This window comes from Dermacentor andersoni, chromosome 4, assembly GCF_023375885.2.
Source record: "Dermacentor andersoni chromosome 4, qqDerAnde1_hic_scaffold, whole genome shotgun sequence".
In the NCBI taxonomy this organism is placed as follows: Eukaryota; Metazoa; Arthropoda; class Arachnida; order Ixodida; family Ixodidae; genus Dermacentor; species Dermacentor andersoni.
The window spans coordinates 7,462,561-7,486,450 of NC_092817.1; the positions used below are offsets into that span (position 1 = coordinate 7,462,561).

Sequence of the window (23,890 nt, forward strand, 5' to 3'; positions counted from 1 at the left end):
AGTAAAATATCCACAGAGCCCTATGAGGATTTAAACTTTGTGCCAACACATTGTCAATTGAAGATTTTACCTCTCTGTGACTCCAGTAACACCAACAGCAAAATACAGTTCACTCCTGTTGATGTAGCCAAACACAGTTTACTCCTGTTGATTCAGCCTTGGTTAATTAAAACATTTACTTAATTTGAACATACAGGAAAGTCCAGACGAGAAACTATGCATTGATTTGGAAGAACAACTCTTTTAATTCTAATGCGAAGGCATGCCACTTTATTTAAGTCGATCTCCGCTGACTTCCACTGGCACCCCCTCATACATGCTGCAGTTACTAACAGCTTGAAAATACAAGACATTCAGCAAACGTACTCCTGCTTTTGTCTATTCTGAGGATTTTGTCAGCATCGACAATATTACCAGTCTATGGGCCACTAACTGATGACGACAGTGTCAGCAATGTGAAAGTCAAACTCTGGGGCAGCGCTTAAACATCTTTCTTTACTTGCTAGTTGAGCCACGCTTTGAGTGCAAGAAGCAAAATGACATTGCAGACTACTTTAAGAATAGAAAAAGATGTGAATTCGATCACTTTTTATAAGCTATTTGAAAAATTTATTAATCGGTCACTCATAGATTTCCTTCAACTGAACAAAATGCTTGATCCCTCTCAGGGTGGCTTCAGAGAAGGACAATCCACAACTAATCACCTTGTGCGAGTTGAAGGAAATATCTGTGATGCATTTGTACATAAACAGTTTTTACTTTCGATATTCCTCTATATGGAGAAGGCGTAAGACTCAACGTGGGGGGTGGACACGTTACGTATTCTTGCGAGACTTGTCGCATATAAGCATCCGTGGAAATATGCTAAACCTAATAGACAGCTATTTGTATAATCGTACCTGCAGCGTCAAAATTGGCAATGTATTGTGATGGCCATTTATACAGGAAACATGTGTACCCCAGGGAGGCATGCTCAGCTGCATGCTCATTATTTTTAGGATGACCACACTCTGCACTTCATTACCACCAGCTATCTTTTTTTCCATCTACGTGGGCAACATACAAATAGGCTTCAAGTCCTGTAACCTCGCAGTACACGAGAGACTGGTACAGCAGGGTTTACAGCAGGGACAAAAACGGGATTAAAGTTAACCCTCACAAAAGTTATTGTGTCCTTTTTAAAAGAACGAGAGGCCTGGTTCGAAATCCTTGTGTAGAACTGTGTGGGCAACAAATACCTGTCAACTAAGAGCACAAATTTTTACTTATTATACTTGACTCTAGGCTTACTTTCGTTCCACACATAACATATCTCAAAGTGAAAGGTCTAAAAACAATGAACTTACTGAAAATTCTATCCCACACAACATGGTGTAGCAACAGAAAGTGTTTAATGAATCTTTGCAAGAGCCTCATTTGATCACGATTGGACTATGGTTCTGTGGTATCCAACTCTGCCGCCCCGAGCACGCTAAAGATGCTAAATCCCATCCACCGTCTAAGTATCTGTCTGGCCGGTAGCGCTTTCAGAACAAGCCCTATTGAAAGTTTATACGTAGAATCAAATTAGTGGTCACTCCATCTGCAGAGAACATACATCAGCCTCACATATTTTCTCAAAATTCACTCTAATCATGAACATCTGTGTTCTAATACTGTTAACGATATGATGTGTGCTGCTACACTTTTTTGTAATCGTTCCTCTGTAAAACAGTCTCTCTCAGTGCGTGTGAGGGAGTTTAGTGATGAAATAGATGTCCCACTCATGGAATATCGCCTGATGCCTCCAACCAAGCTGTTACCACCTTGCAAGTGGTAACAAGTGGCAAGTGGTTGAATGGTATATACAGTAGAACCTCAATATATCGAACAGCATGGTGATTGCAAAATAGTTTGATATAGCCATAATTCTATATATAAAATCACGTAAAAGAATGCATCAAGAACTTCTGCAAATCAATAAATGAACCAAGGGCATGATCGGGGATCGTTGTTCGGAGCATGCGTTCGGTTGCGCCGCACGCAATTGGCCTTGGCCGTGCAGACATCGTCAGCTGGGAGTGCGCGGTCGATTGCACTTCACGTACGTAGGCCACGCCGGCTTCGTTTGCCTCACGAAGTTGGCGCGGTCTAGGCCAATCACGCGCACACAACTGAACGCACACTCCCAACAACGATCCCCGATTGCACCCCAATTGTGGCACAGTAAATACTCACTTGAAACTTCACAATGTATTCATTTGGCTGAAAGTACTGCAGCAGTGTAGCGTGCTTCTTATTGGCAGCCACGTGCTTTAACACAGAGTCCTCAACTTAGTCTAAACGATCCACAGGTGATAGGCCAGTGCTCTCTATTGTACCACAGTAAGGGTGGAGAAGGGCCAAAGCAGCTACAGCCACAGTTGAAGTCGGGAGTGGGGCAACATCAGCACTTGTGGGATTAACCTCGGCAGCGTCTTCATTTGGCCGCTACTTCTGCTGAGATCTCCTTGTTCATCAATTGAAGCATTTTGAAAGACTCTCAATAACAAAGTATTAAGTGGTGCCTGCCAAGGCGTCTATGAGTGTGCCCAGTGAACTTGCGCTCTCGCGCATCTTTATGGATGCAAACCGCCAGTCCTCGCCGCACACGGCACCGAGGAGGAGTCAGTGCGGCAAATGGAATGCACTGTTGACGTTGTTGAACTAGCCAAGCCACCACATGCATACACCGCTACTTTCATATGGCGCCTTCGGCGCGATCAATGTGTGCAATTATAGCGCGCAGCAGTCGGAAATGCCCATGGCACCACCGCTATCTTCGGGGGTGTTGCGGGAAAGCTCACTGCCTGTCGACAGAGTGCACCTGGTCCCGGGTGGCCGAGTTCGATATATACATTTTACGTCCAACCCCATTCAATATACAAAATAAAACATGCATGTGATTTTCCAGGTGATATAGAAAGTGTTCGATATATGCAATAATTCAATATATCCGCGTTCGATATATCTAGGTTTGACTGTATGTTTTCTAGAAGTCACAAAGCATGCTCCAGAGCTCGAAATCCGAATTCATTTCCTAGAACTCCAGTCCAAGTGCTCATGCACAGAGTTTTACACAGACGCTTCTAGGTCACATGCCGGGGTATCTTATGCAGCCGTCAATCCATCCTTCACGGAATCTGCTGTACTGCACCCGGAAACAAGTATCTTTACGGTTTACGGGAAACACATAAGGAAATCACAAAAAAATAATTATATTTACAGACTCCCTAAGTGTCGTAAAAGTCTTAATGTCGTTCTGTAAACACAAAAATCCTGTACTTATTGAGCTCTATTCAGTTGTGTAGAGCATATATATCTAACCAGCATGTCATTATATGCCGGGTACCTGGCCATAGAAGCATGGAGGGTAACGTACTAGCAGACCAAATGGCCACATTGATTATATCGCAAGCCAATAATCCTACCGCAGCTGTCCCTGCCACAGATCTTAAGCCATTCTTACGAAAGAAACTGCAAAGCCACTGGCAACGCTTGTGGGACGCGGAAATAAATCATAAGCTTCACATGATTAAGCCACAGTTAGGTTTCTGGCTCACCCCAATGAAAACAAGACGAACTGACATACTATTCCGTCGTCTCGGAATAGGATGCACATATGGCGCCCATAATTTTCTACTTACTGGAAATGAACCTCCAACCCGTGGTAGATGTGGGGTGAGGATGACCATTCTCCACGTGCTCCTGGAGTGTTGGGAAGTCGAAGCTGAGAAAAAGAAACGTTTTCCTCCAGTATACTGGAAGCACATCCCTCTTCATCCGGTAATGTTTCTTCGTTCAGAAACATTTTTTGACACCAAAGCATTCCTAGGTTTCTTGAACAATGTCGTATTACACCTTATTAGCCCAATAAATTTGTAGCATAGTGCATCCTCTCTCCAGAGCATGCCGCTGTGATAGTCGTTTTGTATAGCAGATGCCTCTAGGCCCTTGCATGGCTTAACAGGGCCATGTTAAGGCAGAAGTGCTTCTTGCAAATGTTTGCATGTGACATAATATTTTAGTGTATCGTTGTTCTTTCACAATGTATATTGTGTGTCTACAGAACACCTCATTAGCCATTGCCATAATTTTATTACATATAGGTTTCACGCACATTACAGCGAACATATTTTAGGCCCCTTTACAGCCACGACAGATCTACCATTCGTAATTCATCGCTTCACTGCAAACTCATTAACACTGGCCTGGGGCTCTTTGGCCATACTTGGCCCTTGCGCCACAAAACACCACATTCATCATCATCATCAATCACTTTGTCACAATTTGTTAAATCTACCTTTCGAATCATTAGAAAAAAGTTAGTGATCTCCTAAGGGTCAAATTAATGGGATTTGATTGTACCTGGAGAGTGCAGTCGTGATGCCAGCAGCTATGATCAGCTGATGTTGATATTGTTTTTTCACTTTATGATGTCGCTTTTGTGTGACTTTTTATGTGTGACTTTTCATTAGCCTGTGATTTCAGTGTACTCGAGGGGACTCGAGTTATCTCGGATGCTACGTCAGCATGAGCTTGACTATTTTTGCTCTAGCAAACTCGTCCCCTGCTCCAACCATCTTACCTTCTTGGCCTCTACACCTCATTGAGTGTAAAACCTTTCCAATTACTGAGGCGCATTCACTGAATAAAATTTTCTCTAAGGAGCACATGGAAGTATCATTGGAATTTAGGAAGGTTCAAGCTTATGCCAAAATTTTACATTCCGTGCCACTTCTTCTCTGTACATTGTGGCAAGCCTGTACCTTTGGCTGCAGCAATTCCATGCTCTGCATCTGCACTAGCATTACCAATTTGCATGTGAATAGTACCAGAATGCTTCCGTCGTAGAAGCCACAGTGGCATCAGTAGCAATGAACAGGGATATGAGTGCTGCCTTGGGAGAAAGGCCAGTAGTGACCATCACTATGCTGCACTTGTTCGCTCAGAAATCTGAAACCTGCTCAGAAGCCCCCTGATGTCACTGCACAAAGGAAAGGGTCTCTAGAGAGGAATTAATTGTTTATGACGGCTTCCTGTGCAGATAGTGTCGCTACCAGCATTTCGGCACGTCCAGCGGCTGCGGTCAGTTACACGCTCTCCCATCCTGTCGCACATCAGTGAGAGCATTGCAGGTGTGGTCTCTGTGCAAGCATTTGGTGTCACCAAGCAATTCATCAGTGCCCTGGAATGCTATGTGGATGCCAATATCAACTGCTGCTACCACTCCATTTCCTTGGACTGGTGAGGCTGCTGCATTAATGACTTCATTTTGAACCTTTCTTGACATCTGCTCTGGTGATGTTGATGATTTCTAATGTCACCCGTTTTGATTAAAGTGACAACAAATAGTTACCTAGCCTTTGACAGCTACTAACGTACGTACTACCTTGTTGTAATCGAACACTCTGCTTCATCTCATAAAGTTACCTATGCCTGTGACAATCCCATCCCCCATCTCCTCCCTGCTTTCTTTTTTCCACCAATGCTCCCTACATCTCCTGCTTGTCTCAACCACTGAGCAGCTAACATTTCCATTAGCTCTGAACCCCAGTGCTTCTGAAATTAATGTACTGCAAACCCACTCACTCAATAAGAACATTGCAATAAAGCCTGTTGCAAATGCAGGACAAAAATCTCAAGCCTGTGTTTTCATATGAATTATTTACTGCATGTTGCAACACATACATTTCAGCATTGATATAATGAAAGCATAGTTTTAGCCAAAAATTATATTAGAGAATTTTCTTAAAGTGATGTTTTTTAGGTAGCAGCAGTCTGAATAACTCCACAATCTGATAAACACTTTTGTTGGTTACAACCTTGTTTGAAAGTATTTATAAGTAAAATATTTAACAGGCAAAAAAAATTGGCAGAAAACTTAGACTATTTCACATCAAGTGAATCAACTCTTGCTTTGTAGGCATAATGCCTGATAGAGCAGAGGTGCATGCAGGAGAGTGCGAAGCTGTGGCACAGATCGTAGCACAAATATTGACACGTGTACTTGTTTATCATTTTCTGGTGACCGTTCAAGTCCGTCTTTCCTCTGGGCTAGGGTGGCACCGAGGCCTAAGCTACTTCCTTGGTGCCGTCCTAGCCCAGAGGAAAGACGGACTTGAATGGTCACCCAAAAAAGGTAAACAAGTACGCATGTCAATATACTACTAAAACTTTAATGAGAAGAACAGGAACTGAGGGCCCCTATTTTTATTAATCACCACCATATGAAGCCAACGAAAGCGTAGGGGAAGTTATTTGTAAGTTTAATTGAAGTGTAGGAATTGTAATCTAAAGGGGAATTAAAGTAAACAGAAAAAGAACTTGCCGCCAGTAGGAGCTGAACTCGCAACCTCCACATTACGTGTGTGTTGCACCACTAATGATGTTACAGCAGTGGCTGTTCACACGTCCACATCCTTGGGTATTTATGTGTGTGTAACCCTGGGTACATTAGCCAGCACCATTCATGGCCATGGCAGTGGATGTAGAACATTCTTTTGACTGATGGCGCTACGCAGTACATGAACTTTAGAAGCAGGCAGCTAATGAACCCTCTTACGCTGCCTGAAGGCACCAAACCTGCCAAATTTGAGACCCTCGCTATGCAATGAACGAGAAGAAGGGGAACTGAGGAACTCAGTTTTGTTAGCCACAACCACATGAAGCCAACGGATAATGAAGCCAGGAGAAGCATAGGGGAAGTTATTTGTAGTTCTAATGGAGGGGTTGAAATGATAATTAAGGAGAAATGAAAGTGGTGGAAAGCCTCCGATTATGTAGAGTGTTTGTTCCTTGTGTCCAGTGATGGGTGTCACACGAAATTGATGCAAAATAAAAGGCAGCTGTGCCAGCACATTCATGACGTCCATAAAATGTTTATAAGCAGAGCTGTAGTCAAAAGTAAGAGCAAGGTCCATATTTTGTAATTTTCCACTTTTCTTATCACCCATCTGGTTTGGCACATTGCCCAGGTAGCCAAGAGCTTTTGGGAGTTCTGAGGTGCTGCGTCACATAGGTTGTTGACAATGTTGTGTGTCATCAGGTATCAGCCTAATCATGGCTCGTTCCTTTTTTCTGAACCAAAAAGATTTTGTTACGGGGATGTTGCAAGTATACAAAGACTATATTTACAATATATATATACAGTATGAATCAGAGTAGTTGAGGTGCCTGACCACCAACAACATGCTGCAGCCAGCGTCTCCGATCTTCTTCTTCTCTTCTTTCATCCTTCCGTAACAAGACCCCCCTGGGTGGCGAAGTGCCGTCTCAGCGCATGGTAGGCGAAGAATTGCGAGCGAAGTATGGCTTCAACCGCAAAATGTGCACTACGTCAACAGGCGTCTGACTTGAGGATGCATTAGAGTGTAGCAGCGAAATCTCGTAATTTACGTCGTTAACTTATATCATTAATTATATTCATACAAAGGAAAATTTTGCTTCATTAGAACAGGATATTAAATGCATGGACTTCCGCAGGAATTTTCTAGAGGAATCACAATTACTTTGTTAAATTGATTGGTTTAGTACAAATCATTTCATTTTAATGACGTATGACTGTATCACTATTGAATTATAGGCAAATAATGGTGTTGTCTGGAATGCTCTTGGAATAAATTAAAGAACACAGTAGGTGAAACATACAAAAAGGGCACTTGTTACACCTTTTGTGCAATAAGCCACCTGGGCGAAATACAATGAATAGCACAGGCTATGGAATGAAGTAGGTTGACTCACCAAAGTAGGATACCGAGTGAATAAGGTTTTCTCCGACACCTAAGTCATTTGTGGGACTGCACCCATGAAGGCAGGCAGAGAAGAGTCTACTGTTAAAGTGAACACTTGAGCACAGAGTATGTCTGGGTTTTCCTTTCTTACAAGAGCACCATTGCCTAGGTATGCTGCACATAACTTGTGGTTGGTAGCTCCGACTCCTTTTGGCACACCTGTGCAGAGTGTAGCCATTTGAAACTACTGTGCCAGCAAAGTGAGATGTGCACATTTGAGGGTTCCCTTTAACAGTGGACTGGACTGTACACTCAAGTGATCGTGTTTGCCAATGACTGCATCACTTCAGAGCCATATGGGAAGTACTTTTTGGCAGGCTAGTTGGTTCATACTGAATTTTATTGCGATAGTAACTATATGGACACTCTGGGCACATTTCTGCCATCGCTGTGAGGTTCCATATGAAGTCGAAGGGTGATAAAATCATCGCTGCGCACCATATGCTGTACGTGCGAGTGAAAGCATCGAAGGGTGAGTCAGCGATAGTGGCTCAATCTTGTGCACGCAATGGAGGAAAGTGGGAAGGAAGCGCACCATCGGAGTCCGCCATGCACTCTGTTTTCGCAGTTTAGTTCACGTTGATGCGAGAGGCAGCATGAAGGTCAATTTGCTCGCTGCTGCTGCCATGTTTCCTCACTCCATTGTTTTGACAGCGAGATCTCGCAATCATTGATTGAGATGTGTTCATGTTTGCTTGTGTGTGTTTGACACCGTGCTTATTAATTTAGTTAGTATGCCTATGTTTCCAGCTTTATACGAGCATTAAAACTACTGTCCTTACTTTGTATAGCTGTTCACTAATTTTCTATCACAATCGATGCTTCATTTTTGGGGCGAAACTGCAACTTTTTATAGTTTACATGCAAAACATTCACCGTAAGGGGCGTGGAAAAAATGGAAGGACGTGAGAGGAAAGAGCGGACACAACCAACTGTTCTATTTTTTCGGAGCACCAAGAAGCCATTATAAAGGCAGGTTCCAATTGTGCCACCTCTAGGGGAGTGTCATCTATAAAGATGATCCTTTTATCATTAATAAGTACATGTCTTGCATGCCTTCTTGAACAACAAGGTCAACTGCATGCTACTTCAACTTGATCATACTAAACAAACAGCATGTGGATCCACCAACTAGAACATGAGAGAGCAGTGCTGAAAAAATAAGCTGTGTGCAGCCAATAGCTGGCTTTGTTTATGTTCATTTGAAGGCCACACAGGAAATTGTTATTTTATGCTTGATTCTTCCTGTCAGCAACTGGAACCACATGAGTAATTTGGCACACTCTGCGATTGCACCTGAGAGGGCATTCCCAGTCATAAAAATTTAGTCACCTCATACGTAATTTGTTTATTGTAATGTAACATGGTACAGTCTGTAGAAGGTTAATATTCTGTAAGTTCTAGAAGAGATGAATTGTGATAACCAAAGCAATGAAAAATCTTTGCTTCTTACAGCTGCAGACTAACCATTGCCAATACACTGGCACTCGTGGTGTCTTTGGGAGCATCAATGTTGACCATTGCTGGGAGAAATTCTCTGAGCCCAGGAATGATTGGCCTCGTGTTGTCGTATACCCTGGAGGTCAGTCTTAAGTCACCAAGCCACATTTCACATGCCACTGTTACCATGCTTGCTTCACTTATCCTTGCTTTCACTGCTGTGCTCAAAAAATATATGCTGTGTCACTAAAGCCCTGGCAGCTACCTGTTTAACTAACGGCAACCTCACCATAGCTGTAAGCAGAAGTGTGGCACTAAAGCACCATTTATTCCAGGTGTCAAATGCGGCATCGTACACATTCCGAATGTTTGCTCTGCTTGAGACTAGCCTTGTCGCTGTGGAAAGAATCAAGGAGTACATTGGGCTTTCTGAAGAGGTAAGTGTTTTCCAAACTATTCTCCAAGTTCTACTGATAAACTATCAAGCTGATGAAATGGGCAGATTTATTTCCGTACCAAGAGATTGCCTATCCATTGCCTGCCTATGATGTATTTATTTATTTTTACAATGCTGCTGGCCTTGGGCAAGGGTGTAAGCACAAGTAGGAAATATGCAAAAATAATTTTTGGTTAACACAGATTCATTCATAATATCCCATGACAAGAAATTGCACAGAAGTACAAAAAAAAAACAAAATGCAAGGGTTTATGAAACAAAATATTTAGCACAAATATCCTATGTTATGTAGAATAGTGCAGCATTGAAAAGCACACAGACACACAACATTTGCATTATTTTCAATGAGAGTGAAACACATCCTCAGACTTAGGTGTACATTAAAGAACCCCAGGTGATAGGAAATTAACCTGAAGCTCTCCACTAGGACATAACCACGACCTACTGGAACTCCAAACCTGCATAGATAACCAGCTTCTATGGGAGTCACCTGCACCAACTCTCATTCAAGTGTTGGCCGATGGTGTCGCTTTTATGACCTGTTCGTCTGCTGCTCTGTGGTTGACTGGTGTAGCATTGTAATCAGAATGGTGTCTGTTATGTTGTGATGAACTGCTTGCACAGTTGATGACTTTTGCAAACACAGTGACAGTTATGTCACAAGGCTTTGATTGGTCACATGGCTCCAGAAGTTGACTGCCCGAACCTGAAAAATGTTGGTGCGTGAAGTCTGTTAATCTCTAAAATAGCGTTAAATAGCCACTCCTATTGTCTTTTTCACACAGTAGCAAACCACACAGATCTTGCACATTAGGCCACGTTGGTTATAGGGCTTGTAAAGTTCACAACAGTTTTATTGTATACATTGTAAAGTTTGCTTCTGCGCTCTTTAGAAGCTGTAAACCATCGTAACGTTCAATGACAGAACGATTACCACTAGTTTTAACTCTGAATGTGTTGTGAGTACGAAAAGCAAATTACGCATACAGCTTCATTGCGTATGTATCTTTCGCACAAGCGTTATGCTGCCACCATACCACGCAGAAAAGCTAGCTTTGCAGTTTGAAAAGAGTTCCATGACACAAGGCTGCAGCACAGCACATATTAAAGCACTGGGATCGCTTTTGCGAGCTTTCAACTCACCCAGACATCCAACAGTATTAAAAACAAGCTATGCTCAGCTTTCCTTGAAACAGACTCAGTCAATTTATTGTACACGTTGGGCACAAGAATTACTTGCGAATACTTTTACCAAATCCTCTGCTTTTCACAATGGCACACAGCAGTAAATCCTAATGTCATCTCTGACATTAGGCTCTGTAATCAACTCAAAAAGGCTAGATTATCCTATAAATCCTTTAAAACAATTTTTTCAGTCTCCTACGAAGGCTAGGAAAGAAAAATGTATGCCGTCTAGCATTGCAGCTGCCACCTGTGCTCGTTGTTAACCTTTCTTGCAGTGCTCCTCCTCCTGTGATTTCACTGTTCAAACGAAAAACATTAACAAATTTTGCTTTATTTTTTAATGTGAATTTATTAATTTACCCCCAATATAAGCGCTTTGTGCCTGCTGAAATAGCAGCACAATCGTTCGAACAGATCGCGGAAGCAGATGACAGCGAACAGGTTGGAACTAGCCCCACTCTGCCCGTACATTCCGTTCCTAGTGGCAAAACAGCTGAACTGGACCAGGCATGCTGGGCAAGGGACATCTGTGCAGTTCTGGAGTTCAGTAGGTCATCGATGTAACCCACTGTGCCCAGTGTTGGAGCATTAAATAATACGAGTACAAATTCACAGTGCTGATTAATTGCCGAATTCACCATCTTTGTTTTATTGCCATATGGTTTTGCTTTCTTCTATATGTCAAGCACCTGCTGCGTATTTTGTATTATTTATTTATTTATTTATTTATTTATTTATTTATTTATTTCGCATACTGTCAATCCCTCATGGCATTATAACAGGAAGGGCAAGTACAAATGGTAGTATTTGTGAACAAAGAATATGAATGCATTATATACTCACGAGTGTGTTATTGCAGAGGTTTTGTCTTTGCTATACGTTAAGTATTTCATCAGAAATGCAATATATGGGTACAATATACTATAACCTGGAAGAATCTTAGAAAAGGAGAAAGCAAATAAAAAAGAACACCTGTAAGAACATATGATATAAAACACGTAATAAACATGATAAACAGGATGCAGTCATGCATATAATGCGTCATACAAAAAGAACACTTATAGATTAAAGTGTTAGCCTTTGAAGATCGGTAACAAACCAGCGTAAGTATATCAGAGCTGTAAGGCGAGGAGATGTTTTTCCACTGAACTAGCAAATGTATCTGATGAGGAGCTATTACTAATGGATTCATTCAGTTTATTCCACTCTCTTATCGCTAAAGGAAAGAATGAATTCTTGAAGCAGTTGGTACGAACATATTTATGTGTTTGATGTACTTAATTTTGTGTTTCCCTACAGTAATGTCATAGCCACTGTAGAAATTTGTATAGATAAATAAATTAATTAATTAATTGAAAACCAGTGGTTCTTTGTGTTTTAAAACAAGTTTTTTTTTAATTGCATCCTCCACTAGTAAGGTGTCAATCATGATTCTAAGTCACAAATACATTAGGCCCAGTAAAGTGAGTGGGGAGCAGGCAAAAATGCATTCTGGCAGTGTAAAAGGGCTTACCCTCTACGTAAGAAAGCTCCAGTTTTTGTAGGCTTTACACATCAAATATGGTGAGTACTACTAAAACAGTACCCAACAGGAGAAAGTGATGGTAAGTGAAAAGCAAAGCTAAGCTAGATGCGCTACGAAAGGCAAAAGCCAGAGCTTACTTGTGCGGTATCTGAGAGCTCTTATGTCTGTCACCTTGGCCTGTTCTGTTCACCCTGGTTGAATGGGTGCAGAAAAAAAAAGGGGATTGGAATGTACGCAGGCTCCGTGGAGAAATGCAGACACACAGCCTGCTGCTGAGTGGCCAGCCAGAGGGGACATTGTTTACGCAAACTACAGTGCAGCCTACAGGGATGATCTCGATCTTGTCCTCAAGGGAATAAACATCAAAGCCTGTGACGGTCAGAAGGTGACTTTCCTTATGCCATTTGTGCTGAGTTGTGAAGGGGCTTGCATGTTGAGGGAGGGAACTAAAAGACTTAATTGTGCGCTAGGGCCCCTTCTGGCCAGCACTCATAATTGATGCACTTTTTTTTTAGTTAGCTTGTTTTGGCATCTTAAATTAAGATGTAGAAACATGTACACATGCAGTAGCAGAGAAACTTGGGCAAGTTGATGGACAGTCATGCTTGGCAAAAGCAGCGCTAACAAAGATGAGGACGAATAAATTAAGGTGGGTCATACAGAGGAGCGCTGACTCTGGACTAAAGGCTTTACAGGTGAAGAGAATAAAAACAATATAGGAACGAGAAGAAAGGAAGCCAAGTGGTGCGCTTTTATTACTCATATAATCAGAAGCCAACAAACAAGAACAGCATAGGGAAAATTACTTGTACTTATTAATTGAATTAAAGAAACGATAAATTATTGGAAATGAAAGTGGATGAAAGAACAACTGGCCGCAGGTGGGACTCGAACCCACATCTTTGCATTATGCGTGCACGTAGCGAAAAGATGTGGGTTCGTGTCCCACCTGTGGCCAGTTGCTTCTTCATCCACTTTCATTTCCATTAATTTATCAGTTCATTAATTCAAATAATAAGTACACACATAATGAGAAGACGTGGGTTCATCTTGGATTGATGGGTATGGGACAATGGGCATGTGCTGCTCTTCATGGACCTCTTTCATGCCAACCTGGGGAGCTGGGTATGTGCCACTTTAGAATGACAAAAAAAAAAAAAAAAAAAAAAAACTTCTTTAAACTTCTATATTTCTCAGGTGCTGGGCAGAATCAAAGCCGCGTCATATATATTCAGACAATCTAGTCTGAGTATACATGTTCTGTGTAAAGCATGCATTGTTTACAGGTTGCCATTGTCCTGCGAGGTTGCGAGGCTAGACCAGGCGTTGTGTGAATATAAGGCCGCAAGAGCACTGGTAGTCTTTGAAAGGTTCGAGAGGCCTGCACTCGCATGCAGATTGTAGGGGTTGTGAATGCAGCCCAATAGCAGAGAAAGCTACAGTTTTGTTTTGTCACACGGACCAGAACACACAGGAAATTATGGAAGCCTTAATATATTAAAAGCGAAGGGGACAAAAGCATCAGGTGATGCACGCCCATGGGCGCCGCCCCTAGTGCTAGCACTTGCGCCTCCTCCTCTACCCTGGCCGTGGCTGCGCATGGCTGTCCGTATGGCTAAGCGCGTATGCAGACCCTGCGCCATATCTTGGAAGTAATTTGTGGCAAGTGCAAATGTTGAGCCAAGACAGCTGGGGCCTTGATGCGTGCTGTGTTCCCGTGCTTCTAGTGTTGGAGATCGCACAATCTCAAGTTTCTGAGACGCAGTGAAGTGAGAGGCAGCTGGAAGCGTTCGCTTCCCATCGTCAATGCTTATTCATCATGCTAGTGTTGTGACAGCTTATATTCGTGGTCATCTAGTGAAATCTGTTAATGTTTTTCTTTCCGCACATAACACCTTCCTTGTTAATTTAATTAGGAAGCAAATGTTTACTGTAATTTATACATCCAATAAAACTATGAACCTTACTTCGTGTAGTTGTCTCTTTGCTATTGCCATCAAGGGTTTACGCTTCGAGTGAAACGGCAACTTTTTTTCTCAAGGAAAACAAATATCCATACTTCTTTATGCTTTTATTTGTAATTTATGGCTACCATCTGATGACAGCTGCAGGTACTAAGCGTGGTCAGCCATGGCATCAAAAGATATACGGTGACGCAACGCATGCAAGTCTCGGACACTGAGAGCCATGTTGATGCATTGCTCACAGCGTGATCTGTACCACACATGCCAGCGCTCATAATCGCGCAATCATGGCCTGACCTTATAGCAATTTGTTTCTAAGTGCTCACCGACAAGATCACATCCACCAGGGATGTTCTGAGAATTTGTGAAATTATTTTTATAGCTAAAACCTTACCTCAAATAAGCAAAATTTGCAATTTCAGGAAGTTTTTCACCACAAGTACAATTTCATATACAAAGGTTTGACTGTGTGTGTGTGTATATATATATTTTTTTTTTCTTTTCTTTTTTTTTTTTCACGAGTCAAGCTTCCAGTTGATAGTTAGCACTAATTTATCCATTCCCATCTTTGTCAGTGCTGTTTTTGTTAAGTATGTGTAGACATGCTTTCGAAATAGTAAGTCTTGTATTCAGCAGAACCCATTTTACAATGACTGTCGACAGTAATGCAATTATCATTGAATCAATATAGCGACACATCATATTGCAAACTGTCAAAATGAATTATGTATGAGACGTGTACCGCAGCGAGGCTCCTCTTGCGCACATCTGGATGGGTGGATGCTATGAGCGTCCTCTTTGGAACTGTGTGGTGGGTTGCGCCACCAAGCTCTTGTTATTATATTGCCTAATGTCCTACCTATGTTAAAAAAGAATAAAGAAGGAAAGGGAAAAAAAACGATAATTTCCCCTAACCGAACTTTCTGAACCCCTGTTGTGAACTTTGTTTTTGCGCGCCTCCATTGTTTGTTGTTTCCATACCTTTCTTCCACGAATCTGCCAATCACCGCTTACTAATCTCTACTGCAGACACGTTTACTTTCCTCCCACTTTCGCTGAACCCAATGGTTTCAAGGAGGCCAGAGATGCCTAAATGAACCGCTGGGGAAACATCTTCACGTTTTAATAAAACATGCTCCATTGTTTCCCTAGCTTTACTGCAGCAAGCACATACTTCTTCTTCCATCTTATATCTCGCTTTATGTGCGCATGTTCTGAGGCATCCTGATCTGCTTCCCTAAAGAACACTCAGTACCACCTAGCGGTGGTGGTGCAAAGCCTGTGTGTGACCTCCGAAATGCATGGCATGTCAGTGCGTGCAAACGCTGAGAAACGCATCATGCAGCAGCTGGGCTCCTTCTCTTGCTTCCTTCTGGACACACTGCACCATCTAGTGGCGCTGCCTATAAGTCTGCGCATGGCCTCCAAAACGAGAAGCATAGCACGTGAGTGCGTGAGAATGCTGAGAGTTGTTCCCTTGCTTGCTTCACACTCACTAGCATATACTAAGTGACAAAACTATGCAAAAGGGTCATTTAACAGCAGCTCATACCCACTGCATTGATGGGACAGCTCCCTTCCGTTAGTGTTGACTTTCATTGAAAAGCGGCTGATACACAGTTCATTTGTGGCACAGCCTGCTAAAGGGTCGGGTTGCTGTCCTTGAGGAACTTGTGTGACAGCGGTTCGATTCTGCCCAACATAGGACAAATTTAAAGGATCTTCTTTATCATTGTAGAGCAGCACATTTCCAGGGGCACATACCTAGTTACTAGGAGCGCGCGAATACTCATATATTCCATTTTGAATCGAATAGCGACCATTCAAATAATTCGATCCACGAATCAAATATCTAATATTCGATTCTTGAATATTTGATTTTTCGAATATCGGTACCTTTGGGGAATGACCCAGCCATGGTCGCTGCCCTGGCGCATGCAGCATTCCCATGGCGTGCAACCTCTATCAGTACAAGGTCCATTCATGTTGATGATGTCAACTGAAACGATTAACACAGCGTGAACAGAGGGAACTACAACAGCAGCGCATGTCGAAAGCACAGAAGCATGTGTGAAGATTGGTCTGATTAGCCACCGGAAGGCAGGCTGATCATATCGAACATGCAAGTTCAGTGTTCACGCATGCAGGTTCATGCAGTTGGGAGTTCCCAACTCACATGCGAGCACACAGACGAACTTGGCACGCAGTTGCCAGTTGATTGACCGTGGACCTGAATGTGGCTTCCACAGCCGTCAGTCTAACCCATACGCATGATTTATTGGCCGATCAAAGCTGAGCCACCCATAGGAAGAATAAACTAGTGGCAAGGTTTCCATGATGGTTTTCGGCTCATTGTCACGGAAGAACGATTGACCACACTGTCTCGCCCATTAAGCTTAATCACAGTGACATTGTTGGGTGTCGAAAAGTTACAGTAACTCTTTATCGTCGGCGCCAATGACCGCGCAGAGCGGTGCTGAGTCACGTGACGTGCATTCCCCACTTTTGCCTGTCACGCAGATTGGCCTTAAAGGGCCTCTCACCAGGTCTGGCCATTTTGAGCTGACAAGTGCAGAGCATACATTGCGCAATAACGACCGTATCTGCGAAATGTCGCATCGCTACGGGCCGCAGAAAGATCTGAAATTTCAAACCGAATTCCGTTTTTCCTTCTCCTCGCGGCTGCCGCACTCATGCCAGATGGTGACGTTGTCAAGACAACATCTGTTATCTGTGCGATCGGTTGCATGAATCGACGAATTGATGTTTAGAAAAATAATAAAACACGCAAATGGAATGTCTGCACGTTTTTTGTTTTACTTCGCACCGAAGCTAGAGAGATGTACTTCCACTTTGTCTGCTTGTTTCCACGGTCGCACGGCCACGTGTGCAGGTACCGAAACTGTGCCATTTTCTACCGTGTTCCAGCGCATGACCATGCTCTGCGATCCACTTGTTCTGCCTCAGTATTCATGTAGAACTGAATTATACTGCTAGTCATGTCTCCTAGTGCACAGCGCGCAAAATCATGCACTGTGCGAACGAGACAACAGCTCGTGCACGACGCCGTTAGCGGACGTGCTTAGCGCCGGAAAAAAGAAAAGCAAGGATTAAAAAAAAATGAAGGCGGGACCTGTAACGTATGCGTCACGCGATCCTCGAGGTCCGGTATGGGAGAACGCAGGGAAGGAATTTCGCTTGCGTAGGCTAGGCAGGGCGAGTGGAGAGAGCGTCTTGCTTGGCAGTGGAGCCCACCTGCTGAACTCATGGTTTCCTGGCACAGAAATATTTCTATCTCGGCTATTAATGAGCCGATGTGAAAAATTTCGCGGCAGAACGCTCCCTGGAGGACACGTAACAACTTTCAATGTATAACCAAAATTTGCTATGGGGCCTGGTGAGGGGCCCTTTAACGAGCTGACGAGAACTGACAGAAACCACCTGCCATAAAAATTTTTAAAAAAACTTGTTTTCTGGGAGAAAACTGGAAAGCAACTCTTTCTAAGCAATAGCAGATTGCCATTAAGCACCTTATGTCTCACTATCGAACTGAAAACCCTGTTGGTATTTAAGACAGCATAGCCATTTCTTCAGCTTCAAAGGGAAAAAAAAGTACTTAATTTTATTTGACAGATATTCCACCAGTAAAATATATTTTACAGACCTTCATATATGAACTTAGTTATTAGTGTAGTCATACTAATTTGGTGTTCCCTTAGATGACAGTATGGCAAACTATGTATCTCAATTCATATAGGTACTTATATATAAGTTACCCCTTTCAGGGCCGATTTTTTTTGCCATGTGCGACCGCCCAGAGTCGATTTTTTAGTGCAGATTTTAATTCTTCTGAGGGACCTATTTTGAAAAAAATTTACCGTAATTTTTCTAGGGTGGCCTTAAAGTGAGAAAAAAAAATATTGCATTGTTATATATGTACTCTTTATTCATGAATAACAACAATAAAAAAAAGAAATGAACTTATAAGAATTAAAAATATTTGATGCATTGTTATAGTTCAAGGCTTAGAATATGCACACAGGAGAATATTTTGCAAGTCTCAAACGTTCCTGCTCTTACACTAATATTTACATCCATAGCGTAATCGAATTGCGTAGGTAAGCGCACTCAAGAAAACTGTGTGGTTGTGTGCCCGTCAAAAAGCAAAATGTGTGGCAAACTTCTGCTAATCTTCATCTTATTGCCAAGCAGAGGTAATTAGATATTGCGAGTCTCCCCAAAAAAATGAAAAGAAAAGGAAACGCTTGCACGGCGGCATCCTTCCTATGCTCACCCCTGTCAGCACTAAATGAGTGAGAAACAGGCGGCCGCCTTTTGAGCGATTAGTAACGAGATAACCATCAGTTTCGCTAGCGCAAGAAGCCAAAATTGCCTGCGGAACAAAACCCAAACCGCCGCCTGCCCACGAACCAATGCGCGAGCAGCAGTATATAGATGCGCCAGAGCAAACTAGCTCTAAAACAAACCATGCAACAAAAATCGAGAGAGGGAGGTGCGATAAAAAAAATTCCCTGTATTCCCACATAGTGGCAGCACATGCCAGGAAAGAAAAAATTAGAAAATCGGCATGCTTTTTAAACGTACAAATGGCACCGTAAATATACGGCATCAACCATTTTGGACTCGTTTGCGGCACCATGTATTTACGTCATTGACCCTGAAAGGTTAATGGTAGCTAGCCAGATTCTTGTTAAGTAATGTGATTAGCTTCCTGAGCATGCATAGCACTGTGTTTCTTGCGCAATATTTGGAAGCATAAAAGGGTGTGTTAAATTTTCTGATATTCAACTCAAGGTTCGGCTTTCTTTTTCTTGATTTGATTCAGAATCTACTATTCAGTATTCACACACCCCTACTACTTACCTAGTTGGCATCAAAGATGTTTATTAAAGAACGGCACGCACCTACTGGCACATATCCAGTGTCGCAAGTTAGCATCAAAGAGGTTAATTGAACACCAGCACAGATCAAGTAGAACATAACCAGTGCCCCATGTCAGCGTAAAAAAGTCTCATTGAAGAGCAAGACCTGCCCAGTCCCATGTCGGTGTGAAAGAGGTTCATTGAAGAGCGGTGCACATGTATACATTGCCACATGCTCGGGGACCCAAGTTGGTCCGGTTTTGAACCCTCAGCACAGCAGCTTGATTTTGTGTGCTTATCAGCAGCTTGATGTGCTGCCCATTCAACCAAGGATTACCCAGTGACCCAGGTAGGCAGGAAAACAGAGACATAAGATACAGTGAAAATTAGCCCCAGAAAGTTTGTGAAAGTATCCAAAGAATGCCAGCACATTAAAAGAAAATACATAACCTTCCTGGATGCTTTCAGATTGGCCTCGTTGGAAGGACAGGTGCTGGCAAGTCTACACTAGCACTAGCCCTCTTCCGAATCATTGAACCCAAAACAGGCACAATCAATGTGGACCATGTGGACATTACCAAGATTGGCCTTCATGACCTTCGTTCCAAGATGACAATCATTCCTCAGGTTTGTGAGTATTCCTGAAAAGCTAATGCTGTTACCATGCCCTGTAGCAGGGCCCGGGGAAACCCCTGGATCCTTTCCTTAAAGTGCCAGCAAATCCCTGTGCTTTTGTTTTCTAGACAAAAAAAAGGAACTTTACAGAAGAACCATGCCTCTATAAACAACTGTAGTGTATCAGCAAAAAGTTGCACTGTGCTTACAATGAAGATATCTGAATATTTTAAATTTTGAAGGCCAGTCAAATATTGCATTCCTAGTAAGGGTGTGCAAATGTTTGAAAATATATACTACAATTTGAACATATTCTTAATATTCACATTTGATTTGAGAACCAGGTGTTCCATAGTTTTTAAATATTCAACATGACACAAGGATTTGCAACTAACCAAAAATTTCAGAGGGCATTTATGAACAGCAGCTTTCATTTTTTCCTTACAAGGTCCATCGACAAAGCACCGAAGTAGCTCTAAGCATTGTTAAATAACGCTACTGGCTAGAGTTTACTAGCATACTCTAGCCTGAGCCACACTATGCGAAGCATGACGATGCAATGGTTACATTTTGTGTGCTTATCAGAAGTTTATCAGCAGCATTAGAATTTATTCGGGTAGAGAACCTGCTAGCAATCTGCCTATTAAGCTGGAAGTCCATAAGAACCCAGAATAAGTGTCTGATGTTTAAATGCAATGTGAAGTACATGAGATTTCTTGTGACCGAGATCATCAAATCTCTTATGCACAGCGGAAAAAATGAAAAGGTTGTTGTTCCATCCCTCAGTGCTCAACTGATTTGAAGGGTGAGACAGCATAGAAATTTAAAGGGCCACAAAACTGTTTTCGTTGTACCTAGGTATATCACTCGGGCATACTATCTCTCATAGAATGCTTTTTCACAAAAATTTCATGCTTACGCCCTAAGAGCTACAAGTGCTTAAACATTACTTTTCTTTCAGGCCATGGCATTCCCCTCAACTGTAATTTTGTGCTGCCATGGCTGTATTCCTCCTTCTTGGGCACACTGTCACGTGGTGATGCGTGTTGTCCACTTCCGGCTGATTTGATCCAAGCGTGTTCCCACATCTCTTTCCTAAACAGTTCTCTCGTTACTTTGGTGGCTTCAAAGTTTGCATGCAGTGCTCGCCTTCTCTACAGTGTGCACTCGCTACAGTTTACTGTCTGCCTTCCCTGCAGTGCAGGAAAGTGAGCACAATACCAAGCTAGTAGCGTTGCTGTTTCTGCTGCCAAAAAAGATATCACTGCACCTGTGTTTGTGTGAAAACCCCTCCTTGCCTCACCAGCTGCCATTGTCGCTGAACTATTCTTAATGGTCACATTCTTCTTAACCCCTCACCTTCCTACGTGCAGCCTCACAAAGCTTCCGCAAAGCCCAGCTATTTAGAAGAAACACCTCATTCCACTTCTTCCCTCGCACAAGTGCGTGCACAAATTCACATGTACAGGCAACAGCTGTAACAGACAATCTGTATATTCAGGCAGAAGTGGGCCATTGGTTTGAAGAAACATTTGCATTTATTGCATTTGTTTATCTATTTTTACAGGTGCACAAATTACTATTTATACATATTCTAGTAAAGTAACATATGTTCAAGTATTCCCTATGACGTACCATGGGCACCCAATCTGATTGCTTGTCCGAGTGATGTCACTCACCCATTCTACAAAGAATGGACAGAGATGCCTGAAGATGCAGTGTGCAGCACCACTGCAAACTGTTGCAATGCAGATGTTTAAAACCTAATAATAAACTACATGCTTTATGCAGAACATCCAAGTTTGGCCCTTGATAATAGCAAGGACTTGCCTTACTGACTCATTGCATTTGTACAAGATTCTCAAAATTATTGCATGGCTCCTTTAAGGCAGACAGGAGATAGACATATGCTCTTGATTTTCTGATGTTTATTCTTGCTAGCCTAGCTAGTCATCTAGATTGTTCCCTTCTCTCATTCTATGTTTCAGAAGAGGGGCTATGAACCCTGTGGCTAGCTGTGATGGACTGACTTTATGAACATGCCTTGAATCGAGTTTTTCACAGAAAGCTTGATGGAAGCATAAGTATTCAGGTATACACCAGCTGATTAGCTAAATGGAGTATTCAAGATCTCAATGGACATCTGTCACTTGGCCTGTGCCTCTTGCATACTAATGCACAAAAAGCTGCAACATGCCTAGGGCATGGACAAAACAGAGTATACAACATATGGCTGCATGAGCATAATTAAAGGGACACTAAAGGCGAGTATGTCAATGTGGACTGTTAAAGTACCATTCCAGGAATCGCTCAGTACATGTTTCATGCCACGGAAACACTTGGTTTAAGAGAAAACAGCGTCTGCAGACTCCGCATTTGTCTAGTGCAATCCAGATCGCCCACCCACGTTGCATACATCATTACTGTGCTCTGCTACTGTCATTGAGTAAAAAACAGCACCTGACAAGTGGTGCCATCAGTTCTTTCTTTCCTGCACGTAAAACTTAAAAGCATGGCCAAAAATTGAGTGAGGGTACAGCAGCCGACAGCATCCCAAGACATCACATGTATGCGGAATTTTCTGCTGCTTGCAGAAATTTTTTTTGTCGCTCAGAAATCTGCTTGGCGGCCTGCCCATTACCACATGATTCTGTAACAACGGCAACCATTGCATCTGCCTCTACCTGAATTCGCTCTTGCTCTCCTCCATAACAGCAAGAAATAAGTGGTAAAGTCAGCCTTTGCTTCATCTCATCTCACACTAAGTGCCAAGCATCTGAGATTGTGTGTGCACCAGTCTCGGAGGCCATGGAGTGATGAAAGTGTTTTGATTCTTAGGTGTCAGATGGCGCCACATCATCTACCACTGGTGGCATGTAATGCATATTTACTGACGATGACAGGATATTTAAACTAGATGTAGTACCCTTTGATTAATATGTTAACTTTGTGGCGTATTTCATATTTTGTTACGGGCCTACAATTGTATTGATTCAGACAACAATTTATTTTATTTTTCTTCTCGTTGCCGTGTCCATGTATATAATTGTCTCACAGCAACATGTGATAGTCAGACAAGGTCTGTCTTTCATGGTGCCTGAGTATTGCATGCATATCTCTCCATTATGAGCTTCGCAAGCCAGGAAAACAAGCACAGCACTACGCGGTACAGTAACTGCCAAAACATGAGAGCGTGGGCAGTACAAAGGCAAGCGAAAACGACTTTTGGCCACCTGCCATGTCGTTATCGAAGGTAATGTCAGTGATTACTTTTTTCTAAGAATTGAACAGAAGTAGGACAAGTAGAATTTTCTTCTGTGTTGTAGTGCAGCGCAGTAAACTGTTTATTATCAGTGGTTGAGCACAAGCGACAGCATTACAATGGGGAGTTCCTATGTCATCGAACTAGTACTATGGTGTCCTCGTGGAGTCTCAAATCGTGTCTTACATTTACTTCAATTTCTTGATTACTAAAGCTCTTTTCTGGATAATATTGATGCCATAGATGTTCTCTATCATTGATTTAACACTTTAGCTTGACTTAATATTTGCTTTTAGTGTCCCTTTAAGACTTACATCAGCACCTTTTTATGATGAATTTAAATCTTTTTCACTGCAAACTGGCAGCATATGTTGAGTACTTTGTGCAGGAAAGGTCAGCTAGAGACATGTAGGAATAGTAATTAGATGAAAACTATCTGATGAATGACTCCTAAACAGTTTTAGTAAAGCAGAGACTCTGTGAAGTTAAAGAAGATTGCATTTCTGAGTAACAAGAATGAATGATGAAAAAGAAGGAAAAGATTGTGGTTTTGGCACATAAAACCCCATAATTCTTTTAATGATGAAAAAGGACACACTCGGCACTGGGAAAGCGCAAACTGACAACTGTTTATTCTACACAATCAGTAGGTATATAAATGCACCGAAATCAGCAGGTCAAGACAAGACAGGTGGTACAACAGAAAACAAATACTAAAAAGAATGCAAGCTATCAAGTGCCAAGAGGA

At 42.3% G+C, this 23,890-nt stretch overlaps 1 protein-coding gene across 2 annotated transcripts in view; it reads left to right on the forward strand.

Moving 5' to 3' along the window:
• The window catches only part of LOC126535912 (multidrug resistance-associated protein 1-like), a 335,731-nt gene that overhangs the window by 280,444 nt on the left and 31,397 nt on the right, over positions 1-23,890 (forward strand). For both annotated transcript variants that reach the window (XM_050182763.3, XM_055073342.2), the window contains 5 exons: positions 5,066-5,265; positions 9,267-9,393; positions 9,587-9,688; positions 12,657-12,803; positions 19,734-19,892. In XM_050182763.3, coding sequence (XP_050038720.1) covers positions 5,066-5,265; positions 9,267-9,393; positions 9,587-9,688; positions 12,657-12,803; positions 19,734-19,892 — 735 coding nt within the window. The remainder of the gene's footprint in view (positions 1-5,065; positions 5,266-9,266; positions 9,394-9,586; positions 9,689-12,656; positions 12,804-19,733; positions 19,893-23,890) is intronic.